The sequence below is a fragment of the Gopherus evgoodei genome, chromosome 8 (genome assembly GCF_007399415.2).
Source record: "Gopherus evgoodei ecotype Sinaloan lineage chromosome 8, rGopEvg1_v1.p, whole genome shotgun sequence".
In the NCBI taxonomy this organism is placed as follows: domain Eukaryota; kingdom Metazoa; phylum Chordata; order Testudines; family Testudinidae; genus Gopherus; species Gopherus evgoodei.
The window spans coordinates 51980416-52004098 of record NC_044329.1 but is presented as its reverse complement, the minus strand read 5'-3'; the positions used below and the strand labels follow the sequence as shown (position 1 = coordinate 52004098).

At 44.6% G+C, this 23683-nt stretch overlaps 1 protein-coding gene across 1 annotated transcript in view; it reads left to right on the top strand.

The window, feature by feature from the left end:
• The window catches only part of TNR (tenascin R), a 310511-nt gene that overhangs the window by 259845 nt on the left and 26983 nt on the right, over positions 1-23683 (top strand). Inside the window, exons 6-10 of the mRNA XM_030573302.1 lie at positions 1473-1588; positions 5958-6108; positions 11908-12177; positions 14798-14983; positions 23484-23573. Coding sequence (XP_030429162.1) covers positions 1473-1588; positions 5958-6108; positions 11908-12177; positions 14798-14983; positions 23484-23573 — 813 coding nt within the window. The remainder of the gene's footprint in view (positions 1-1472; positions 1589-5957; positions 6109-11907; positions 12178-14797; positions 14984-23483; positions 23574-23683) is intronic.

Sequence of the window (23683 nt, the reverse complement as noted above, 5' to 3'; positions counted from 1 at the left end):
AATAATTGCCCTGTTCCGTTCATTCCCTCTGAAGCATCTGTCATTCGCCACTGTCAGATGACAGGATACTGGACTAGATATTGGTCTGACCCACCATGGTCATTCTTATGTTCTTAATTCTCAAAAACTTATCCAAACTTATACCCTGAAGCACTGCCCCCTCCCAACCTCCTGCATAAGGCCCTTCCTTACACAGCTTTAGCTATTTGAGGTACTTCTATGGCCTTTATTACCATAAGAGCTGAGCACCTCACAATCTTCAGTGTGTTTCTCCTCACAGCAGCCCTGTGAATTAGGAAAGGACACATATCATTATCTCCATTTTCCCATTGTACAGAGGGGAAACTGAGGCACAGAGAGACTAAGTGACTTGGCCTAGGTCACAGATGGAATGTATGTCAGAGCAAAAAACAGAACCTAGGTCTCCCAAATTCCAGGCAAGCACCCTACCCACTGGAACATTCTCCCTCTCTATCACAGACAAGTTAGACACGTGGCCTTGATAATATCCACGGCGCTATTAGAAATGTGTCTGGGTGTGAAGATGGCTCATTAAAAGCATTAAAACTGCCCCTTTTTCACTTTCAGCAGTGCTTTCTCCTCTCATCACTGAGTTTCCATTTGACACAGGGAACAGGGTCTTTTGGGGGGGGGGTTTAAAATAATCCCACTTAATTTCTCTCTCTATTAAATTGATTCTGGAAACGATGCTTCCTCTTAATGACTGACTGTTACATGCTGCCATCATGAATGCAGAGGAGAGAGGACGTTGCTCACAGGAGAGCTGTCTAGAACATGGAATTTCAATCCAAGGAAAATTTTGAGGAATTGGAAAAAAAATCAGGATGAAAAGGAGAAACCTCAACATTTTTCACAGGGCAGAAATTCCAGAAAAATCCATTCTGGCAGAACCAAAATGGAATTTTTCAGCTGCTCATCTGCCCTCCTGGAGGCTCATGTCAATTTCACTTTCTGCCTGCAGGGAGAACCTGAAATGGACAAGAGTCTTCCAGACAGGCTGACAGAGGTGGAGTGACCCAACTCTCCACCTCCACCGCTGTCAGATTTCTCATCTCCTTATCACCCTGGCTGTGGCTTCCAGGGGAAAGGGATAGTGACAAGATCCTTCCAGCCAGGAAGACAAGGCACCAATCGTTTGGATTTTCCCAGTGTAACATTAACATTTGTCAACAAAAATGAAAATTTTCCCACAAAAAAAGTTTGATTTTGAGGGGCAGAAAGGGCATTTTCCACTGGAAACTCATTCCAACAACTGTCAGTACCTACTTCATGACAAACCCCCCCCTTGACACTAACAGTCATGTTTACGCAGCCTGTTTCCTCCTAGATGTGCATAGTCAAAGGAGAACTGAGCTGTCAGGGATGTAGGGTGTCCTGTGCCTAACGCTGTGTCATTAAAGCAGGAACAGAGCCACCGCCTAGCTAATGTGCTCCACCTTGCTGCATTCCAGATCTCTCCACTCCACAAGGGCTGCAGTTCAAGACTATCACAGAGACCACCGTGGAGGTGCAGTGGGAGCCGTTCTCTTTCTCTTTTGATGGCTGGGAGATCAGCTTCATCCCCAAGGTAACAACAACGGGGACTGCCACACCTCTGCCCTGCCACTGCTGGCCATCCAAAGTCAGCTCTGTGGGATAGTCACAATAATAGGTCCCTGTTTAAAGGAGCAGTCACAAAGAGAACAGGGCACATTGCAGGGCTGGGTAAACACCATCTGAACAAACCCCTATTGTACCGCCGCCCACCCACCCAAAATTTAGCACTAAAACACCAGGTCACAATCTGGATCAATTAATTTCAGCTCTGCACTGAACAGTATTTTCCATTGATCCTTGATTTAAGGGTGTGCATCTCTATAGAGGGAATCCCATTAAAAAGATCCTACATTTACCATATAAACAAATGGATCCTCTAGCTCTCATTCCCTCTCTTCCTCTATCTGTCCTCTTGCTCTCTTCCCTTCCTCTCTCCTTTCATCTCCTTTCTCACACCTTTCTCTCCTCCATTCTATTTTATTCTCCATCCCTTGTGCCCTGACTTTGATCAGACTTTTCAGAACAATTCAGCAATTGATTCATCTGTTCTAACTTATCAGTGTGAAGATGAGGCATTTGATCACCATCTCTAAAAACTTATTATAGAAACCTGCTTGGGTGTCTAAAGCTAGGGACCTCAATCCATTTTTAGCCACTCAAATATGTGGCCTGATTTTCAGAAGTATTGAGCACTTAGTAGCTCTCAGACGCCAAGCAGCCTAAATCACAATTACAAGTAATTCTAGCTGCAAAATTGTAACTACAATTATAGAAAGGATACAATTTGTGCTTGCAAAAATGAAGGATGAGGGCTGAAACTGTTGCCCTAAATTTCAAACATTTTATCTGCATAGACCTAACAACAATAAAGTTGTCATTGATGCTATATTTAATATTTATTCTCAGTTATTGTACCATTTGTATGGAACTACAGCTAAAATTGTATCTGGCACCTCTCCACAAGCATATCCTACACATCTTACAATAAAAGAAATGCGGATGAAGAGCTCAATTATATTGCCTTGACTCAGGAAAAACTCCCACTGAAGTAAACAAAGGTTCTATGAAATAAAGAACTGCAGAACTGGGTCTCTGGAGGTGTGAAAACATACAATCAGAACCAATACAAAAACAAAATAAAGATGAGCAGAAATTGACAAAAACAACTTTGTTTTCTAACTTTGATTTCCGGAAGGGCTGGATGGATATTTTTGTAATTTTATGTGTACACACACAAAAGCAAAATTATCTTATGAGTCGCAGTTCATGTATTGCATTTATAAGTCCAGAGGAAATTTTCATTCAAAATCAGGATACACCACTAAAAAATAAAAAATTCTAATGAAAACACTACCAGAACCTTAAGTGAACTAAACTAGCGTACCTACAAACAGTAGTGAATCAATCATTACAACATAAGGATTGACATGAATGCTAGGATATCCATTTTAAGATGGAGAAACAAAGTCTCAGAAGTGCACTTGGCTGTCTCACCCAATCGTTTGTGAACATCACCATCCCTCCCTGAAGTCACTGCACAGTCCTAATGTTCATGGCTGTGTCTCATGTCCCAAGGAAATAGTTCCTTGTTTGTCTCAGGCATGATAGTGCAGGGTCGCAATGCATCCAGACTTGATGCCACAAGCAGTCCTTGACATCTTAACTTGACATCATGAGGTGGAGCCACAAACGTAATTATATCACGATCCAATGCAATCTGTGACATTTTATTTCGGCCTGCACAAGAAAGACAAACCACTGGCCACCATTTTCCTATTAGACCTTAGTCCACATTATACAAATGCAGTTTAATTTTCCCAAGCAGGTACAGTAACTCCTCACTTAACATTGTAGTTATGTTCCTGAAAAATGCAACTTTAAGTTAAACGAATCCAATTTTCCCATAAGATTTAATGTAAATGCGGGGGTTTAGGTTCCAGGGAAATTTTGGGGTGGCAGACAAAAGGTATTATATACTGTACAGTACTGTACTGTGGTGGGGAGGTGCCCCTGGCTTACCCCTGGGGCTCAGGGCTAGGAGTGCAGGGTCTGTGAGGGAGTTAGGGTGCAGGAGGACGCTCAGGGTGGAGGTGCAGGAGGAGGCTCAGGGCTGGGGCAGGAAGGAGGTGCAGAGCAAGTACCTGGGGCAGCTCCTATTTGGTGCAGGGGGTGTGCAGGTGGCTCTGCGCAGTGCGGCACCGCCCCCATGGCCGCAATTCTGGGAGCCATGATTCTGGGAGCTGCCCACCCCCACAGGCCAGAGAGAAGCGGCCCTTTGAAGGGGAAAGCGCCGCTTCTCTCCCGCTGGCTGCGCAGCTGCCCCTGCTCCTCCTGAGTCCTCCGGCCCGTGCTCGCAAGGCCGCATTCCAAAAGGGGCTTTAGAGCTGCAGGCCAGGGTCCCAGGACCCCCTTAGCCCAGGGCCCTAAAGCCCCTAAAGCACCTGCGTTCCAGGTGGCTCTGCCTGCCAGGGGTGGGGAGGGGCAATAGCTTCCCCACTTGCTGCCTCCCTCCCAGAAAGTCCTAAGCACTGGGAGGGAGGAAGGGAGAGGGAGGAGATGGAGAAGGGGAACTTGTGCAGTGCTCCCTTGTAAAATCAGCCAAACAATGTTATAATGGAGCATTGCACAACTTTAAACAAGTATGTTCCCTAATGGAGCAGCGACATAACTTCAAAACAACGTTAAGTGGGAGGACATTAAGTGAGGAGTTACTGTACAGGTATAAGTAACACCTTGGAATGAAACAGGACAGGTACAGTAGAAAAAGTTTGTGAGGCATCTGAATTTTATAAACAGTGATGCTCTACATGATAGGAGAAATAATAATCACGCTGCGGTTTGTGATTAATAAAGACAGGCAAGTCCCTCCAGTGGCTTTGAAAATCTCAGCCTAAATGCATTATCTGTAAATTTCAAGTGAACTTTTCAGGTCAAATGTATCCCAACTTTAAATTTTGTAAAACTCAATTCTTAAAAGTGAAAAGTGACTAGACACTGACTATAACTAAAATGAAGCTGACCAGCTATTTTCATTGTTTAGTGAAAAGAAATGCAAACATTTAAACAAACAGCATCAAGAGTGAAAAGTAAATATAAGCAACAGCAGTAATATCACATTAACATTAAAGCTGTGGTTTATATGTCTATGAAAGTAGGATACCCGTTTCTTTCTGCGCACTGTACCTCATATTTCTAAGGACTCTGTGTGAGACAGCAACTCTTTTGTTGTCACAATCCCTGCAGACTGCTATAGAGATAGATCCCCTGTGCTCTTGTAAGGAGACTTTAATTCTGGTCTTTCTTGTTGCTGTTGCTCCATAATATAAAATAAAAGTGATTTCAGATGGCATATATATGGTGGCTCTGTGCGAAAGAAAAAAACACAATGAGACTTGCAGCAATAGTGGGAACGGCTCTGCAAAACAACAGAGCTAAGAGAAAACGACAAAGCCACAGAGGTTAAAAAAAAGAAAAGAATATTAGAAAAGGTAAAATGGCAATTGAGGGGTAAAATGGAAAATTTCTAGTTTCATGAGAAAAAGGAAGACTGTGAATGGGAATCTGTGTGCAAAGATTTGCTTAGTATATTATTAGTGAAGACAATGACAAGAAAAGTTTCATTTGGCTAACACTGGCAGGAAAGGTGACATTTACAGTTGCTTAAAGACTTATGTTTTCCAGAGGAAATACATGGAGTATAAAGACTTAATAGAGATACTTCAAAAGCATTGTGTGCTAAAAACAAAGACCTTGCAGTTTCATAGCTATATATAAACCACAAGAGACTCCTGGCAGCCGAGAAGTGCCAGCAACGAGAGAGGACTGAATCCTGGACCCTTTTCACTGCCTGTTCTCACGTGGAGTCGCTGTACCAGCTTGAACATGCACACACATGCACTCTAGATAAAAAAGGGAATTGAGAAAAATGCTGTCTGCCCACCAGCCATCTGGAAGCAACAACTGAGGGGTGAGCGGCATGAGCTGCATCTGACTCTGTGAGCCACTGCTGGCTGCGCAGGGACATTGGGACCCTTGGCAAAAGAGTCCGCCCATCCTGAGGCATGTAATATTTTTTGGACAGACTGTACAGCCCTTATGCACATTTATGAGCACTTCCCCAGACCTTCAGGCCCATTGAAAACAATGGGAATAATTGAATGAGTAAGATGTCACTACTGTGAATAAGGGTCACTTATGAAACAGACATGCAAGGAGTATGTAAGTTTCCCCAGGTGGGTACATTATCCCCAGTGATTGCTGATCCTCTATATTTGGGGCCATGTTGACCTGGCATCTAACCCCATTATCTTCTCCAACTACTGCATCCTTTTAATACGTTACCAGTTTCAGACTCCCACCTCCCCAACTTTTTGTGCAGATTTCTTTTTTAATCTCCCTAGAACAACGAAGGTGGCGTCATCGCACAGCTTCCTAGCAGTGTCACCACATTTAACCAGACAGGACTGAAACCTGGGGAAGAATACATCGTCAATGTGGTAGCCCTCAAAGAGCAAGCCAGGAGCCCCCCAACCTCCGACAGCATCTCTACCTGTGAGTGACTCCAACCTTTAGCCCTCGGGCATGCTGTCTTTCCAGACCCAGAACAGGGCATGGTCCCAGTCTTTTGTAGCTATCCTTTCACCTCCAGATCAGCAGGTCAGATCTAATCCAGTTCGGCACAGGCTGAAGGCTGGTATCACCTGACAGTGGGGATCATTTGAGCCAAGTGAAATGAGGTGCTGGTCTCAATACAGATCCCAGCGGATGTGTGTTCATATCACAGAAAACAGTAACACAATTGGCATTAATTGGCAGTTTCATCAGAGGAACCAAGGAACGAATAGGCCCTGGAGACTGAATTCCCCTCTCATCATTAGAGGTGGTCCCACCAGAGCATGGCAGAGGCACATTGATGGATGGGTGTGGGGTAGTTTACATTTCTGCTGCCAATGTTATACTAGTTCCCTGGGTAACAAGAAGAATTCAGTCTCCAGGGTTTTGTTCATGCATCTTTCACCAACAATACAGTCAAACAATGGGCCAAATCCCCAGCTGGTGTAAATCAGTGTAGCTCCATTGGCTTAAAACTAAAATGTTTTTAATCTCTGAAAAGATGCAGCTTTGAGTTTACTTGGAGTGTCAGGTGAGGATTCTGATCATTTTATCCAAATACACCCTCCCTAACAAGGGTAACTTGCAACACTGGATTTACTCTCTGCTAGATAAACTCAGAGGGCAAATTCACCCATGCAGGGCTGGCGCTTCCATTTAGGCGACCTAGGCGGTAGCCTAGGGCACCAGGATTTGGGAGGGCTGCAGACTGCTCCGGTGGACCTCCCGCAGGCGTGCCTACAGAGGGTCCGCTGGTTCCGCGGCTCCGGTGGAGCATCCGCAGGCACGCCTGCGGCAGGTCCACCAGAGCCGCGGGACCAGCAGATCATCCTCAGGAATGCCTGCGGGAGGTCCACCGGAGCCGCGGGACCGGCGAGCCGGCCCTGCGCCTTGGGCACAAAAAACCCTGGCGCCGCTCCTGCACCCATGGAGTAACACCATTGACTTACACCAGGGATTACTTCGGTCTACATCATTTCTGTAAGGAAAGTAATAATTAATGACAGCTCTGGACTGGAAAATCAGAGTCAAATCCTCCCACTTTGAACTTGGGGGAAAGTCAGACACAAATGCAAATTCTGTGGCACAGGCCCAGTTATGCTAATAATACCTGACTGAGCTGTACAGTTTCTGTCTCAAAGACACACTAAAGATGGATGAACTTCTAAACTGAATGATGATATGGGTTAAACAAATGCCCGGAAATCTGGGGGCTTATCTGAACGATCCAATTCCATGTGGACTGCAAACCGGGTGCAGAAGCACTGCAAGAACAGCCCCTCTCCCAGTATTTTGACACTTCTTTTGTACCTAAATCCCTTTGCGGAAGACTCAGTGAGCTTGATAACAGCAAAGGGAAAATTAATTCCCCTCACTGTTGCATAGAACTCACATGCTTCCTTTCCTTCTCCTCTCTCCCCCACACTCCCCAGTGCATCCTGGGAACTGTAGTTCCTGGGCTCAAAGCTCCAGGACCCATGTAGGAACAAACTTAAAGACTGGGATAACTATCTGACCCTAGCCAGATACAATTCCTCCCACTCCTGGCCTGATGCTCGTGTAGGGAAAACATGGAGAAATGTTAACTGAGCTCAAACAAGGACCAGTTTGGGTTCTAAGTGAAGGCTCAGATCAATTATTGTTCTATCCAAGTAAGTTTACCCCCTCGAGTGATCTCACCTTAGGCACATTTCTGAGGTTGGAGACTGAGTGTTCCCAGTTCCCCAAGAGCGCTTGTACCAGTGTAGACTGCCAGCACACCCAGATAACACGTTAAGATCCAAATCCTGGGAGGTGTTGAACATAAGAACGGTCATACTGGGTCAGACCAAAGTTCCCTCTAGCCCACCATCTCATCTTCCGACAGTGGCCAATGCCAGGTGTCCCAGAGGGAGTTAACAGAATAGATAATCATCATTCCCAGCTTCACACTGACGGACTCAGGTCTCTTCAGAACCAATTTTTTATGTCAGCCATAAGCCCATCAGTTCCCTCCGCAGACAGACGAGATTAGAGTCTCCAAGTGTGTACACTGAGAGCTAATTAACCCTTTCATTGCTGAGTCAAAGGTAACACTCGGCAAAGCACATATCTAAGTTCTCACTCTGAATCCTTGCAGTCAGATAGCTCCCTCCGGCCACACCATTTACAAACAGAAACACACATTTAAACAGCAAAGATGTGTTCTAATGAGGTTGCTGACTAGGGCTTTAATGGAGCTGGAGACTGAAGGGCTCCTAGGAAAGTTATCCTAAAAAGCACAATATAACAGAGAGGTCTCTACAGTCAGCACAGGAGGGTCTTTCTAACATTAGAGGAGAGAATCTATCATCTTCCTGCAGATGTTAGTCCACTTGATCTCCCAAACAAACACAAATTCTTTCCTATTGCTTTGTTTGTGTGTTTAGCAGCTGCTTGTGCAACATGGCTTAACAGAGACACCTACTGGTCATGACTAAATGTTTCCATTCCCCTACCTAGTGAAGCTGTTACCTCAGTTCATAAGGGATCGTGCAAAGTAGATTAGTAGATTCATAAATCTTCAGGCCAGAAGGGCCTCTGGCAAAACACAAGCCATAGAATTTCACCCCACGATCCCCGCCTCGAACTCAACAACGTGTGGTTCTTGATAGGCTCCAACTGCAAAGAGATGGGTTCAAGCTGCTGGATCCCAGCTTTCCCAGCATGTGGGGGTTTAGATCTGGGGGGTTGGTTTGGCTTGGCCCATTATACAGAGAGGGGTCAGCCACAGAGTCTGGCTCTGGATATGACTGCTCTTAAAGCTTCAGAGATTTCTGAATCTGGAGATTTGGCTGACCATCTCTAATGCAAACCTTTCTGTTCTGTTTTGGTTCGTGGGAGGGTTGAACCCCATCCATTTGGTTTTAAGTTGCAATGAACCCAAAATCTCAGCGTGAAGCTCAGCTGAAACATCCAAAACTTTTCTTGTTTTGAGCAGACACAGGATTTTCCACTCAAAGCCATTGTGCAGTCAAGGCGCACCAACCCTTGAGAAACCCCAGTTGGTGTGGCTGGAACCTCTACAACTTTGCCGATGTAATTCAAACTTTCTTCACTGAAGTTTTGTCCAGCTCTGGTCACAAGGAATTGACCAGATTTGAGACAGACTGCTGACCAGGTTACAGTCCATTAACACTCCCATATTAAATGTTCACACGGAGGCTGGTATTTTCAAAGCTGCATAAGGGAGCTAGATGCCCAAATCCCGTTGAATGTCATTGAAGTTTGGGAACCTAACCCTCTTAGGCAGCTTTGAAAATCCAAGCCAAAAATACAAGCTCAGCATTTTCTGCAGTAGCAACAGCAGTTTCCATGGCTGAAAACTGTTGATTTTTTTAGCCAATAATTAGTCTATCCACCTAAGCAGAAAACCATGCAGGACTTGGAGGCATTGCCCCATTAATATAACACCGACAATCTTAATCCACTAAACTAATTTGGAATAAGATTCCCTGTTCTGGAATAAGAGCATCCACATCTGCAGTTAATCAGAAAGAGCTATTTTAGAATAACTGTGTGTGTAGAAACCTCTTAGATCACCCCAGCACCTCAGCCCCCTCTGAAGATCTAGATAATCAGTATATGTTTATTATCCAATGAAACCTGTCCAATGTACAAAATTCACTTAAAAAAAATACCACATTTGCTTTGCACTAACTGAACCCTGGCTTAAAAGGCCAGCACATTTAGTACTAATTACAGAACACAATTTAGGCTGTCACTAGTAAAACTAACAAACAAACAAGAACCCATACAATATGAACCTGAATTATAGATCTCAGATTCCCAGGTAGAAAATAAGTCTCAGAATTGGCTGTGCAGCAGGCACTGCATGTTAATGCTGCTACAGTACATGAACAATACACACGTGCTTGGCTCCTGAGCAGCTAAAATCAAACAGCATCAACCCAGAATTTGAAGCCAAACTTTTCACTGGGTAACTTTTTTCTTTAGATTATTTTTTATTTCCATGTGGTCCCTGCACTTCTGGATTTCTTCTAAGAGAGGAAGTAGAAATGTCAACATAACCTTGTGGGATTTCCAGATCAAACAGGGAGCAATGGAAATCCCAGGAGGTATTCCTTCTCTCTTGAAAGTTCAAGCCCAATTATTCCAAGCTCTAGAGATCTGGCTACAACTCCTCTCTCTTTGTAAAGGATGGGTAGAACCTCTGGGATACTGTAACTAATGTCAAGCTTTGAAAAGTCTCTTGGAAGTGCTAGTTGTTTTCTCAACTCTTCTCATATTTCCAGCACACTGGAAATCCACAGATTATTAAAAATTGGCTGACAGATGCCAAAATGTAATTGTAAATGGGGAATTATCATTAAGCCTAGATGTTTCTAGGAGGGTCCTGCAGGGATCAGTTCTTGGCCCTAGGCTATTTAACATTTTTATCAAAGACCTGGAAGAAAACATAAAGTCATACTGGTAAAGGTTACAGATGACACAAAGATAGGGGAAGCAGTAAATAATGAAGAGAAGAGGTTACTGATACAGAGCAATCTGAATCTCAAAGAATATGCATTTTAATATCACCAAATGTAAGATCATACATCTGGAACTAAATAATACAGGCTTTACTTACAGAATGGGGGACTCTATCCTGGAAAGCAGCAACTCTGAAAAGAACTTAGTTATAATGGTGGATAATCAGCTGAACATGAGCTTCCCATGCAACACTGTTGGCCAAAGGGGCTAATATGATCCTTGGATGTAGAAATAGGGGAATATTGAGTAGGAGTAGGAAGATAATATTTTCGCTGTATTTGGCACTGGTGTGACCACTGTTGGAACACTGTCCAGTTCTTGAGTCCACAATTCAAGAAGGATGCTGATAAATTGGAGAAGGTTCAGATAAGAGCCATGAGAATGATTAGAGGTTTGAAAAACATGCCTTATAGTGAAAGATTGCACAGGAGTTGAATCTGTTTAGTTTAACAAAGAAAAGGTTAAGGGGTGACTTGATCACAGTCTATAACAACTGACATGGGTAACAGAACTCTTCAGCCTAGCAGAAAAAGGTATAACAAGATAGAATGGCTATATGTTGAAGCTAGACAAATTCAGATTAGTGAGGGCAATTAACATTTGGAACAACTTACTGAGAGTTGTGGTGGGTTCTCCATCTGTGGGAACTTTTAAATCAAGATAGATTTTTAAATCTTTTTCTAAGATATCTGCTTTAGTTCAAACAGGAATTGATTCAGGGAAGTTCTCTGGCCTCTGCTATACAGGAGGTCAGATTAGATGATCATAATGGTCCCTTCTGGCCTTGGAATCTATGATGTATGGCTTACTCTTCTTGGTTTAGTCCCACTCCATATGAATCTTGGCATATCGGAAGAAGGTTCCCATGAACACCCTAAACCTGAACCAAACCCAAGAATCTATTCAGATCTATCCACCCTTTAACAGATCCCTTCCCCTACATGCTATTGCTTGGCAGCCACAAACAACTAATTTAGCCAGCATGGCATAGCCTGGTGGCCCCTCTCTAATCCACAGACCTGAGCTGGGATCTTGGGTCACAACTCACATTAGTTTTTGTCCTCCTGCTATTGCCTGGATACTAGGTTGAAAGTGGTGATGGGCCATTTCAAATATCAGATGTAGCGAGACTGTGCCCTCTCTTTCCCCAGGGCCAGATGCCAAGCAATTGACATATTTTCTGTTTGTGTTTAACTCCCTGAACTAACATGCGTCTTTGGTGTCCAGTAATTGATGGGCCAACCCAAATCCTGGTGCGAGACGTTTCAGACACGGTGGCCTTCGTGGAGTGGACCCCGCCCCGAGCTAAAGTAGACTACATCCTGCTGAAGTATGGCCTGGTGAATGGGGAAGGGGGGAAGACCACATTCCGACTGCAGCCTCCCCTGAGCCAGTACTCGATGCAGGCCCTGAGGCCCGGCTCACAGTACGAAGTCTCTATCTCTGGGGTTCGAGGGACCAACGAGAGTGACTCTGCTGTCACCACCTTCACAACAGGTACGTCAGTGCCATTGAAAAGGCTAGCTAGAGTCTAGTCCACTACACAGCCAGCCATCAAGAGACCCACACAACAAACAGGATGACTCACTGGATGACGGACGAACAGATTGACTTGAATCTGTGACGCACAGGCTGACACCCAGCTGCCCTAACAAACAGATTGATTCTTTTTCTGACAGACTTATCAGGGCCTTCACTGACTGCCCCCACAAACAGGTCAATGCACTGACTGACAGACACACTCAGCTAGCTGACCAGTTCATGGACTGACTGGGTAGGCAACTGGCTTTAACACAATGGACTGCCAGACAGACGCTGCCACACTAAATGCACTTTCTCTACTCGGAATGGGAATAGAGCCTCTTTCCTTCAGGATCACGTCCAGTGTCTTCTCCTCTTACTAGAGCAGTGACCAGACACAACGTCTCACTCCTCCACTGCCATCTGCTGCCTGTATGCGCACGGCTGAACCAACACCACTGAGCTCCATGAGACCTGTCTTATGACAGCCTTCGATATAAGCCGATTGTACTGTGACTCTCTGACTCACTGCATAATCTCTGATTCTGCATAGCATCAGGGTAAATACTTCTTGGGTGAAGGAATTTTCTACTCTGACAGATCTGTACGATATCTCTGTATGTTTCCCTCTACAGTATATACTTATCTATCAGAATTTTACAGTACGTACTTGTCTCTCTTTCTATCGACAGAATCTGTTTGCCTGTTCTATTTGCAATATGTATTTGACACGAGAAAAAAATCCTAGGTCTGCAGTGTAATACAATGGTTTAGATTCTCAGCTGGTATAAATCAGTGTAGTTCTATTGAAGTCAATGGAGCTATGCTGATTTTTGCCCAGTAAGTATTGCATTAAGGTAATACTTTGTAACCCAGAGATATTGATTTGCTGCAAGAGGCAACAAGGTACAGGAATTAATTTCCATGAGTGTATATTGTGCGCCTGGATCCAGAGCTGCATTTTCCCAAAGTTCAGACCTATGTTTTAGTACAACCCACATCCCCGTAGTATGTAAGCACACCACAAGGGCATGGGTTTGGGTTATTACAGTGATAGGAGCCAGTCCCTGCCAGTTCAAAGAACATTCAGGTCTTCAGATTAGTTTGAGCCCATAACCAAGATATGCAAAAATGGAAATTAGACTCCTAAATCCATATTTAAGAACCTAAATATGTCGCCTGATTTTTCAAAAGCACTAAGCTACTGGAAGCTAAGTACTTTAGAAAATAAGGCACCTCTTTAGATGCCTAAAGGAGGAGGAGTTAGGAGCCTAACTTTAGGCACCTATTTTTTGAAAAAAATGGCCCCATCTATAGCTATTCAAACTGAGAGAGAGGAGATGGGGGAAGGGCGACCTGAGACAATCTGTCATCAAGCAATTGAAAGTGACACAGTTAAAAATTTGGTTATCTTATTTTGATACTTTATATGAATACTCTAACCGGTCGGTAAACCTTTAATTAATGCTAAGCCTGTTGATGGCTAACAGGTTTAATTTACCGTGCCATAAAGGAGAAGCTAGAGAGCATATTTCAGTGCTATTTCATGGTTTATAAATTACCTGTCATATATATTATCAGTGGATACCAGTGCTTCTAGGACAGTAACTGTAGTGTCGCTACTGTATATATTTAGAATGAGATGTACAGTGCTATCAGTTTGCTGAATTTGCCTTTCCTTGTATTATCGCTATGAGTTGTTATGATTAAAGAATCCCTTCAAAAACAAAATAGTTAGATGGGATCTACTGAGTATAAATTTATCTGTAGACTACCAAAAAGTAGTTATACCCTGGATATAAAATGGCCAAATCCTGCCCTCAGCTATACCTGTACAATCCTGTTGATCAGAATAGGGTTGCATGAGTATAAATGAGGGCAGAATTTGGTACAATATGTACAGTAATATGTAGCAGTGCTAAACAAGGCATGCTATCAAGGCAGGATTTACCTGCCTATGAGTCTGTGATGAGCCATGAGATCTTGTGGTTATGGCACTCAGGAGGAGTCCTGGGTTCAAATCTTGGCTCCACCATAGACTTTTTGCCTTACTGTGCCTCAGTTTCCCCATCTGTAAAATGGGAATAATAATAATAATAATTCCTTACCTCGTTGAGGAATTGGGTGGATTCAATTTCAACATGCTTTAAAAAAAACACAGCAAGGGTAATTCATCACTGGAGCAATTTATTGAGGGATGTGGTGAATTCACCATCACCTGAACTCTTTCAATCAAAATTGGGTGTCTTTTTACAAAAGAGACGCTCTACTGTCCATCTCCATTCACTGGCCTGTGCTATGCAGGAAGCCAGACTAGATGATCACAATAGAGCCTTCTGACCTTAAAATCTATGAATTAATCTAAGGGGCTAGCTACCACAGAGACAGGGATCATAGGAATACCTTGATAGCCACACAGCTCGGCAAGTGCACCTCCCTGCAGGTTAGATCACAGTTAGTGTCTGGGGTGGTAGAATTCCATGGTCTCATAATAACACAGCTTAGATTCCTTGCCAACACATGAAAGCATTTCCTCAGCTGCAGATGGGGGCAGTCCCGGCAGATGGAACTGCATTTGTTTTCTTATCTTATATAGAGATCGATGCACCCAAGAACCTCCGGGTGGGCTTGCGAACATTGGCCAGCCTGGAACTGGAGTGGGACAACAGTGAGGCGGAGGTGCAGAACTACAGGGTGGTGTACAGCACGCTAGCAGGCGAGCAGTACCACGAGGTGCTGGTGCCACGGAACGCCGGCCTGACAACCCGGGCCACCCTCACAGGTAAATCTCTCTGTGGACGTGCCAGGATCTACATGGATGCTGGGCAGCCTGTTTTTCTCCATGCACTGGGCCCCATTCAGGAGACCAGGGAGGGAGACCAAGCCCATGCAACATACAGTTTCTTCCATCCCACTCCCTATGTACTGAGATGCTCTTGAGACAACTTGGGCCTGATTCGCCCATCACTGACTTCAGTGGGGTTTCCTGATTGACACTGATGAGACTTAGGGTATGTCTACACAGCAGTCAGGAAGTGTGTTGCAGCACGTATAAACATACGCGAACTAGCTTTGATCTAGCAAGCATGGCTAAAAATAGCAGTGAAGCCACACCTCTGCCAGGTCTTGCCCTGCACACAAGTACCACGTGGTACCCTCCTGCATCTCTGACATCTATCTAGTGGATACCCCGATGGTCTGGCACTTGTCTAGCTGGAACCCCCAGGGGTCTGTGGCATCTGGTTCTGGGCAAAATGAGTGATTTTTTGGGAAAGCCCAGGTCAGACTCTGCTTGGTTGGAAAGTTGCAAACACAACAGAATTAATCACAAAAAAGACTGCAGGGCCGGAAAGCAATTAGAGCAGTGAGTGTGACAATGAAGTGTGTGAAAAATACAATATTAGATGTCGTTTTTGCTGCATTTCATGAGGGCAACTGCCTTGAGAAGCAGAATTTGATTAGAGGGAGACTTCACAGACTATGAAACCATGTTAACTTAACTTACCTGCCAGCTTTCTTCAGAGACGTTTACTACCTTTGCAGGCAAGCAGTGAAAGGTAAGTTCTTCAAATGGGCCTAATTCTGCTTTCAGTTACACTGGTGTAAATCTGTTGTTACTCCCTTGACATAAATATCATCCACCCCATGGAGTCAGTCTGGATTTACCTCTATGTAATTAAGAGCAGAATCTGTTACTGAAATATTTCACTGAGAGCTGTTGCCAAGTAAAGCCAATTAAAGTAAACACAATAAAGGGGTTTCCCGGGCATGCATTTGTGGAGAAGGAAGACTTGAGAGACATGCTGAAGAATTGCGACAGGCTTAAAGAGAACAGGCTGGTGGTGTCAAATGGCCTCTCTGGAGAGACTGAGACACTGAAAACTAGACCAAACAAAATCTTAGATCAGTCTATTGTAGGGAATAACACTTCCTCCCCCCACCCTTTGATCTGTCTTGTCTGTTTGGATTGTTAGCTCTTTGAGGCAGGAAATGGCTTATCAATGTGTCTGTGCAGCACCTAGCACAGTGAGCCTCTGATCTCAGCTGGAGCATCTAAGTGTTCCCACAATGCAAATATTTATAATGGTAAAAATCATAAGGCACAAGCTGGCACTAGAGGGTAAGTCTGAATGAAGAATCTATTTTCTGTCTATGATTCTGAGACAGGGAATTATGGACAGTGAAGAGAGGCAAGCATCAAAAGTCCATTACCTCAGCAACTGAAGAGATTGCAAAACTCACCCCAGGGCTATTTCATTTGTCCAATTCCTTTGTAAATTCTTTATAGGTGTTTTCCATGTTGTTGCCCTGGTGAGTCCACTCCTTATACTAAAGGGATGCTGCCAAGGTCATTTAGGCCCCAAATTCTACATGGAGTTTTGGACTGATTCATAGCCTGTTGGAATCAATGGGAGCCTTTCTGGGCTTTCGATCAGACCCATACTGAGGACAATGTTGGTGATGGATAGATTCAACTGAAAGGGTTACATAGAGAGTAAAGGGTCTGAGTGCCTTAGAGTCTTCCTCTAGTTGCTCCATGTAAAGAAATTCCACCTGGAATTCTGCAGGATATGACTGACGTCTCCCCAGGTTTAGCTGGCACCCTTTGTTCTTGCCATTAATATCAGCACCAGAAGTTTCATAACAGCTAGGCTTTCTGTTCCCCTCAGAAACACGTTTCCTTCTACAAGGTCACCTGTTAATCCACTCTTTCCCATGAATCCCAATCTAGCGTCTCTAGCTGAGATGGCCCACAACTGAAACTGGATCTGTACTCAAATCTCCCTTCAAACCCAAAGGGGTTCAGATTCTGGGTCTTGGATCAGGTCTCTCTCTAGCCTCTCCAAAGAAGGCATCCAGAGCTTTGAAAGGCCCTGGTTAGTGTTTCCCCCATATTGATGATCTCTTTTACACAACGCAGAGGCCAGAATTATCCTCATATTGCAACGTTGTTTCCACCATTACCAGTCTCCTATACAGTGCTAAGAGATTTCACTCTGGATCGTGTTAAGAATGTGTTCCTAGGTAGCTCCAGTATTGTAGCTGTGTCAGTCCCAGGATAGTCAAGAGAGAAGGAGAGTGAGATCATGGCTTTGATTGGACCAACTTCTGTTGGTGAAAGAGACAAGCCTCCGAGCTTACATAGAGCATTTCTTCAGGTCTGAGAAACTTAGAGCTCTGTGCAAGCTCGAAAGCTTGTCTCTCTCACCAACAGCAGCTGGTCCAATCAAAGCTATTACCCCACCCACCTTGTGTCCCAACGGAGCACTGTCCTTTAGCACTCTCTGTAATGATTCTTTCCCTTTGCTCTTCAGTTACTCTTCCTTCACATGTCTCAACTCCAGAGAGTTGGAAGCTGACTCAGTGTAAGTGACTCATTTTTATATAGAGTGTTTCTTCCATCATCATCATCATCATCTTCTTCCAACTCTCATGGAAAGTCTCAGGGCACCGTATAAGGAAAACAAATACAGTGTAATTATAGCACAGTAAAACACTGCTCTGTTATAACAGAAATCACTGCAATTGACAGAGAGGAATCACTTTGCCCATCACTGAAGTCTGGCAGCTCTTTAACAGCACAGCCACGCTACACCCCCGCTGGAGGAGGGAAGGGAAGATGACTAGCAGTATCCACTTAAACTGTGGGAAGAATTTAGGTCAGCAGAAGGTAATTAGCCAAACTAGAAGCTGAGCAGGTCTCCAGAGCTAATGTTCCTACTTTTGCAATGAGTGCCGTAACATCTACAAGGATCACAGCTGAGGATGACATGCCACCCAAACGCTAGTACGTGCACCAGCACAGGACTCCTAACACCATGACTGAGCACTGCACCACCGATGACTCCAGGGGATGCGTGGCTTCTGCTGAATATCTAACTCCACTTCCTCAGCATCGGAGGTTACCCTAGAGAGCTCCCAGCCAAATAATGGCCAAGGCTAACAGTGCTTCTCTCACTCCCCACCCTACCTCCGAAGGGAGTCTAATTGGATTGGAGTCAGAGTGCAGTGAGGAGCAGATGGTGGAGAGCTTAAAGAGAAGACTTTTTGCTGCCACAAAGAGCTCTACGTAGGTGACCTTGCATTCATGCCTCAGGCACTCGGAGCAGGAGAGAACCGAGTTTCAGGGAACATCCTGCTGGCCCTGTTAATGTGCAACTCTTCCTTGTTTTGTGGGGGATGCAGAGCGAGAGAACTGGATCAGGTTTTATGCTGCTAGTTACAGCATTTACCTTCAGCTACCCCATCAGCTGCCCAGCCCCTGGGATACCGATACCCACTACTACTGCAGCCCTAGCCAGGATTCAGCACACCATGAGCGGCGGGCAGTAGGATGGCCTCTGGAGGGAAAGCAGTGATGCAGCTATTTGGATGGGGCTGTAATGTTGCCATTGGTTGCCTGGAAAATAGAGTTATCTTCATTACTCTCTGGAAAGAGCTGTGCTTCTGAGTTTATTCAGTACATTGCTGGGTGCTGCAGTGAAGAAAAAATTGTATGTTCGCACGGAGGGAACCAAATTCCCCAGTGGAATCAGCCCTAGGTGGGCTGACACCTGACTAAAGAATATTTCAAGCTCTCCCCTAAGCCTTCCATCTCTTTCCCTTCCCAAGTTCCCCTCCTGTCTCTCTTTTCCTGCAGCCTGTTGGTTTCCATTTCCTCTTCCCTGAGTAGAGTAGGGGACCTGCCTGCTGGCCATTCGGCCTCTTCTTGCAGCACATGATTTTGGGAGGGGATCACAGCACATGGGGTCTTCTGGCCAGATGGCTTCTTCCTGCAGCTGAATTCCAGCCAGCATCATGATGCCCCCTGAAACGCAGTCTCTTGGTCAGCCCACACTTAAAGCCAGCCCAGTGACCCAGGATATCTCCTAATCTAATGATCTTTGCCTTTGGACTAAGTCTTAGCTACTGCCCATCCCCACATCTGGATACTGATATACCAGTGCCAGGTGTGCCAAGGTGCCCAATGATTTCACAGTCTAGCTGTTTTTGTTGGGCTAGGGGAGAGCCTAGTGTGTTATGGAATGGCATTGCCACCAAGTGGCCGGTTTAGTGAACTAGCTCATGCCCATCTCCTACAACACACATGGAAAATCAGTTCTTTCCCACAGTGGGCTTCATGCAATTGTCTCATGAGGGTGCCTGCCAGCTTTGCTCCATTTGAAGGTGAAAGTAGGGCTTCTTAGGTGCTATCCCTGTAACCCAAGCCTGGGATCTGAAAGTCAAGCTGTGTCCTTCCTTTCTAGCACTGCCTCACAGTAACTGAGGTTCTGCAAACAGAACTCCGTTAACCAGTCTGTTCATGATACCTGATCCAGAACATACTCCGGCTCCCTCTCCTATAGCTTTATTAACTGCCAGGGATGGCAGCAATGAAAATTAATAGATGCTTAAGGCAAGATTCTCAGCTGATGTAAACTGGTGTAACTCCATTGGATTCTCTTCACATCAGCCAAGGATCTGGCCCAGACAGAGCTGTGGAGTAGAAAGGACTGAAGATCACTTTTGTGAGCCTGGAAAACGAGCAAAGTAAGTACTGGAATTAAACATTTTAGTTGGACATTAATCTTTTTTCAAAATCAGAAACTGTTGTGGGGATTTTTTAATTTTAATTTTCCCCCCATGAAATCGATGAACACACATTTGTCATTTTTTATTTGGTCCTTCGCTGATCCTTTAGACCCTCCCTTCCTTGGCTCAGTCTCTCTTCCTTCCCCTTTGCAGTGGCCAAAATGGAAACAGGGGAGATGGAAGAGCAAATTAAAAATTCCAAACCTGAACATTTTTGCAAAAAAAAGTCCAATAACTGAAAACACCATTTCTTTTGAAAACTGGCAAAACAAAAACAACCTTGATGGTTATTCTTAATCTTTGGCCAACTCCCTCCCTGTTTTTTGGCCAGCTCTAGTGCAGAGACTGATGTGGAACTGTTGTCCATCACTCATCCTCATACAAAACCACACATTGGCCTTGGAGGATTCCCTATCCTGAGTAGGAAAGGAAGGAAGGAAGGAGCCGGGGGAGAAGACATTACTCATCTCTGTTTAACTGCTTGGGTAAGCAGCACTCAGGTGCTGCACAGATTCGGTACCTGGTCTATTCTGCATCTCTGTGCTACACAGAAGCATGAAACGTGTTTCCCTTAATTCCATTGGCAAGGACGTTCCTCCCTAATGGGGGATTTATTTTTAGTGTTTGTTTTGTCTCTTTCTTGTCATGAAACTAGCTGCCTCAACTGCTTGTCTTCTTGCACAGATATAGCCTGCTGGTGGGGATACTGAAACCCTTAAAGTTTCAGCATGGTTTATGGGGTGCTGGCTCTCCGACGCTTCAGAGCTCATAGCAGCCCTTGAAATTCAGGACCCTGGGGTGACAGAAGTTTCTGTTTATTATTTCACTTTTTTTTTTTTTAATTTCATGTGCTTCCGCACTTCCTGAAGTATACCTGGACAGGAAAAGGCCATCTCCTAGTATTTCCAGCATGAAAAGTACTGGAAATCTCACAAGATGGACAGATTGCCAGTCCAGTTTTGCAGACCCAAGTGGTTTGGAAAGTATGGTGCATGCAGTATCTTAATTCGGGTGTGCTACTTATCCAAACCTCTGATCCTTTTGCAGCACTGGCCCTGGCATTTACATAGCCCTGGGAGTCTCCTTTTTCTGTGCACATAGATGGAGGCAAAGAGGGTAGGTAGGAGTCATGGGCTCAACACTCCAAAGGCTGGGTGGGAAGTCAGGAGACTGCCATTATGTATAGTTCTCACAGGGACTGGTGCTCTTAGCACTGTGGGGGATGCAGGGTTGGGGTGGATGGTTGAGGAACATTTTGGCAGCTGTTAAAAGGATAAGTAAGGATTGGGTTCCTCTGTTCATAATTTTGCCGAGAAGGAATGTGCACAGAACGGGACCTCTGGAGTGGCCACATGCCTCATTCACCCCTCACTAATTACGCAGTGCCTAATTAGAGCTGGTGAAGGATTAGCAGCTCAGCTTCCCTGTCCTTGTGCCGCTGGCCAGAGAAAAGAATGAAGTACTTTGTAATCCAATTACGAGGACTCTGAGCACTTACCTGAGAGAATGCCACACCACCAGCCCTGATCTCCCTGCTGCCTTAGGCCTTAACAGTGACCAGACCATGCTCTCTTTCCTGATCAAGGTGGGAGCAGATGGAGAAGTAGCAATGGAACAGATCCCTGCAAGCACTATGGGCTAGATTTTCCAAGCAGCTTTGAGCCATATTTCCAAGTACTTAGCACCCACAATTGGGGCCAGATTTTCAACAGGGCTCAGCACCCAGCAGCCCCAATTATGACACTTACTTTGGTGCCTAAATGATCATTATTACTTGTATTAAAGTAGCATTTACAATCCCCTGCTGAGATCAGGGCTCCGTTGTGCTTGGTGCTGCACAAACATGTCGTGAGAGAGACAAGAGAGTACAACCTAAATAGACAAGACAGGCAAAGGGTGGCAGGGAAAACAGAGGCCCAGAGAGATGATGTGACTTGAAGGCCACCTAGCAGTTCAGTAGCAGTGAACACAACCTATTTCCCTGCCTCTTAGTCCACAGAAGGTAGGGAGGGGTCAGAGATTGGTCCCAGATAAGGGCTCCTGCATGCTGCTGTGTCACATTTTGGCAGTGCTGCTTCTGTGGAAATGAGTTTTGCTTGGCTGCTGTTTTTTTTACAGCTTTATCTAACTTGATGGGAAAAATCAATAATGGCCAGGCAGCAGAGAGAGAAACCCATCAGAAACCAAAAGGAAGTGACAGACAAACCCATGAGATATTCCACCAAGATAAAATAGTGATCTGCAATCAGTACCTAGGAAATTAGCTAGATTTCAATCTCCTGAGTCAGAAATCACAGGTTGTGCCTACCACAGTCTAGGACCTGCTTGTTTCAGCTCTCAGAGCAAAAAACTGTTCCTTCATTAATTATTGACCATTTCATCTACACCGCAAAAATAAGAAACGCAGATGACAATGTTAGATGTCAAATCATTTTGGTAACAAAATAAAGCTAGCTTATCATTTCCATCTCTCTCTGGCTGAGTCTCTTGCTCTGAATTTCTGTCTTTTTACAGGCGACTACAGCAGGTCTCAACAGTTGCTTTTAAAAAACATTGCCTTGTCTTTGTTAGAATAATCCAATTTCACCAGCCAACAATGTATGCAGTGCTCCCAAAAGAGCCAACCGCTCCAGCTCAAATCAAGACACAACTTACATGGACATTTGTTGACCTCTAAGAATATTACTTAGAGGTTCTGTATTGCTCTCCATTTTCAAAGCAGGATCTAAAATATTAACTCGGTGCTGGTCTACACAAACATTTAGTCCATGGCAAGCTGGGGCATGAATCTACCCTGTACTCACTGGCCACGTGGACCCTGCTGCCACACACTAACGGTACCCTAGTGTGTTTTAATGTACCCTGCTTTGAAACAGCTGTAGATCAGAGTACACTAAAGAACTGTTAGTGTACATCGGACACAGTGCGCGGCAGGCTAGGGCTGGGTAGATTTACACTCCAGCTAGCTGCAAGCCCTAAATCATGCTCACAATACTTTTGCAAGGTATAAAAGTGTTTCTTCCCCAATTTTACAGATAGACACAACTCCAGATTTTGCACTGATCAATCAGCTGTGACAGCATGCTACGTTCTAAGCTACAGGCCTATTCTTGTCATAGAGCAACCAAGTAGTCTTGGAGAAATTGGGACATCTCTCAGTAGCAGTAGCAAACCAAAATAAAATTTTGTGGTGATAGGTGCTTCAGGGGTGGTCTCTATAGGTACATATATAAATTGCTAATAGATAAGGCACCAGTAGATGGTGATCAAGAATATGTAGCATGATTCCACTTCCCCGGCCTTTGGAGGGTCATCAGAAATTGTTATGCCTGGTCAATGGTTTCCGCAGACACTTGTTCACGTGAACTCTCACAATATGAAGTTGTTTTCTGAGGTAATTTCTCCTAAGATTTCCCTAAGTTGCTTCACTTGATACTCCAGAAAATAATTCAGCAGTGCCAAATAGTTTTATTGGAAAATTTTCAGCAGCAACCTTAGTACCTAGATACCATAAATACTGTGCTCTTTAAACGCACTTAGAGTCTTAGATAGAACAAGAGAACGTGGAGTTGCCATGACAAGGTTGATAGTGAAGAGAGAATGCCGGGGGTGAGGCAAAGCAAAGGAGATACATCATGTGGTTGGTAATACACACACACTCATGCACACACACATAAGCATAACCTGTCTTTTTTTGTATCTGCTGGCAGATCTGGTGCCAGGAACCGAATATGGAATTGGGATATCAGCCGTCATGGATAGCAAGCAGAGCATCCCAGCCACCATGAACGCAAGGACTGGTGAGTTCCATGTGCCATCAGATCACAGCCCTACAAACACGCAAAATAAAACGCGCAGCACGGTAGTCACTGGCATCATTCTTAGAGCACAGCACTGCTTCCTTTAAACC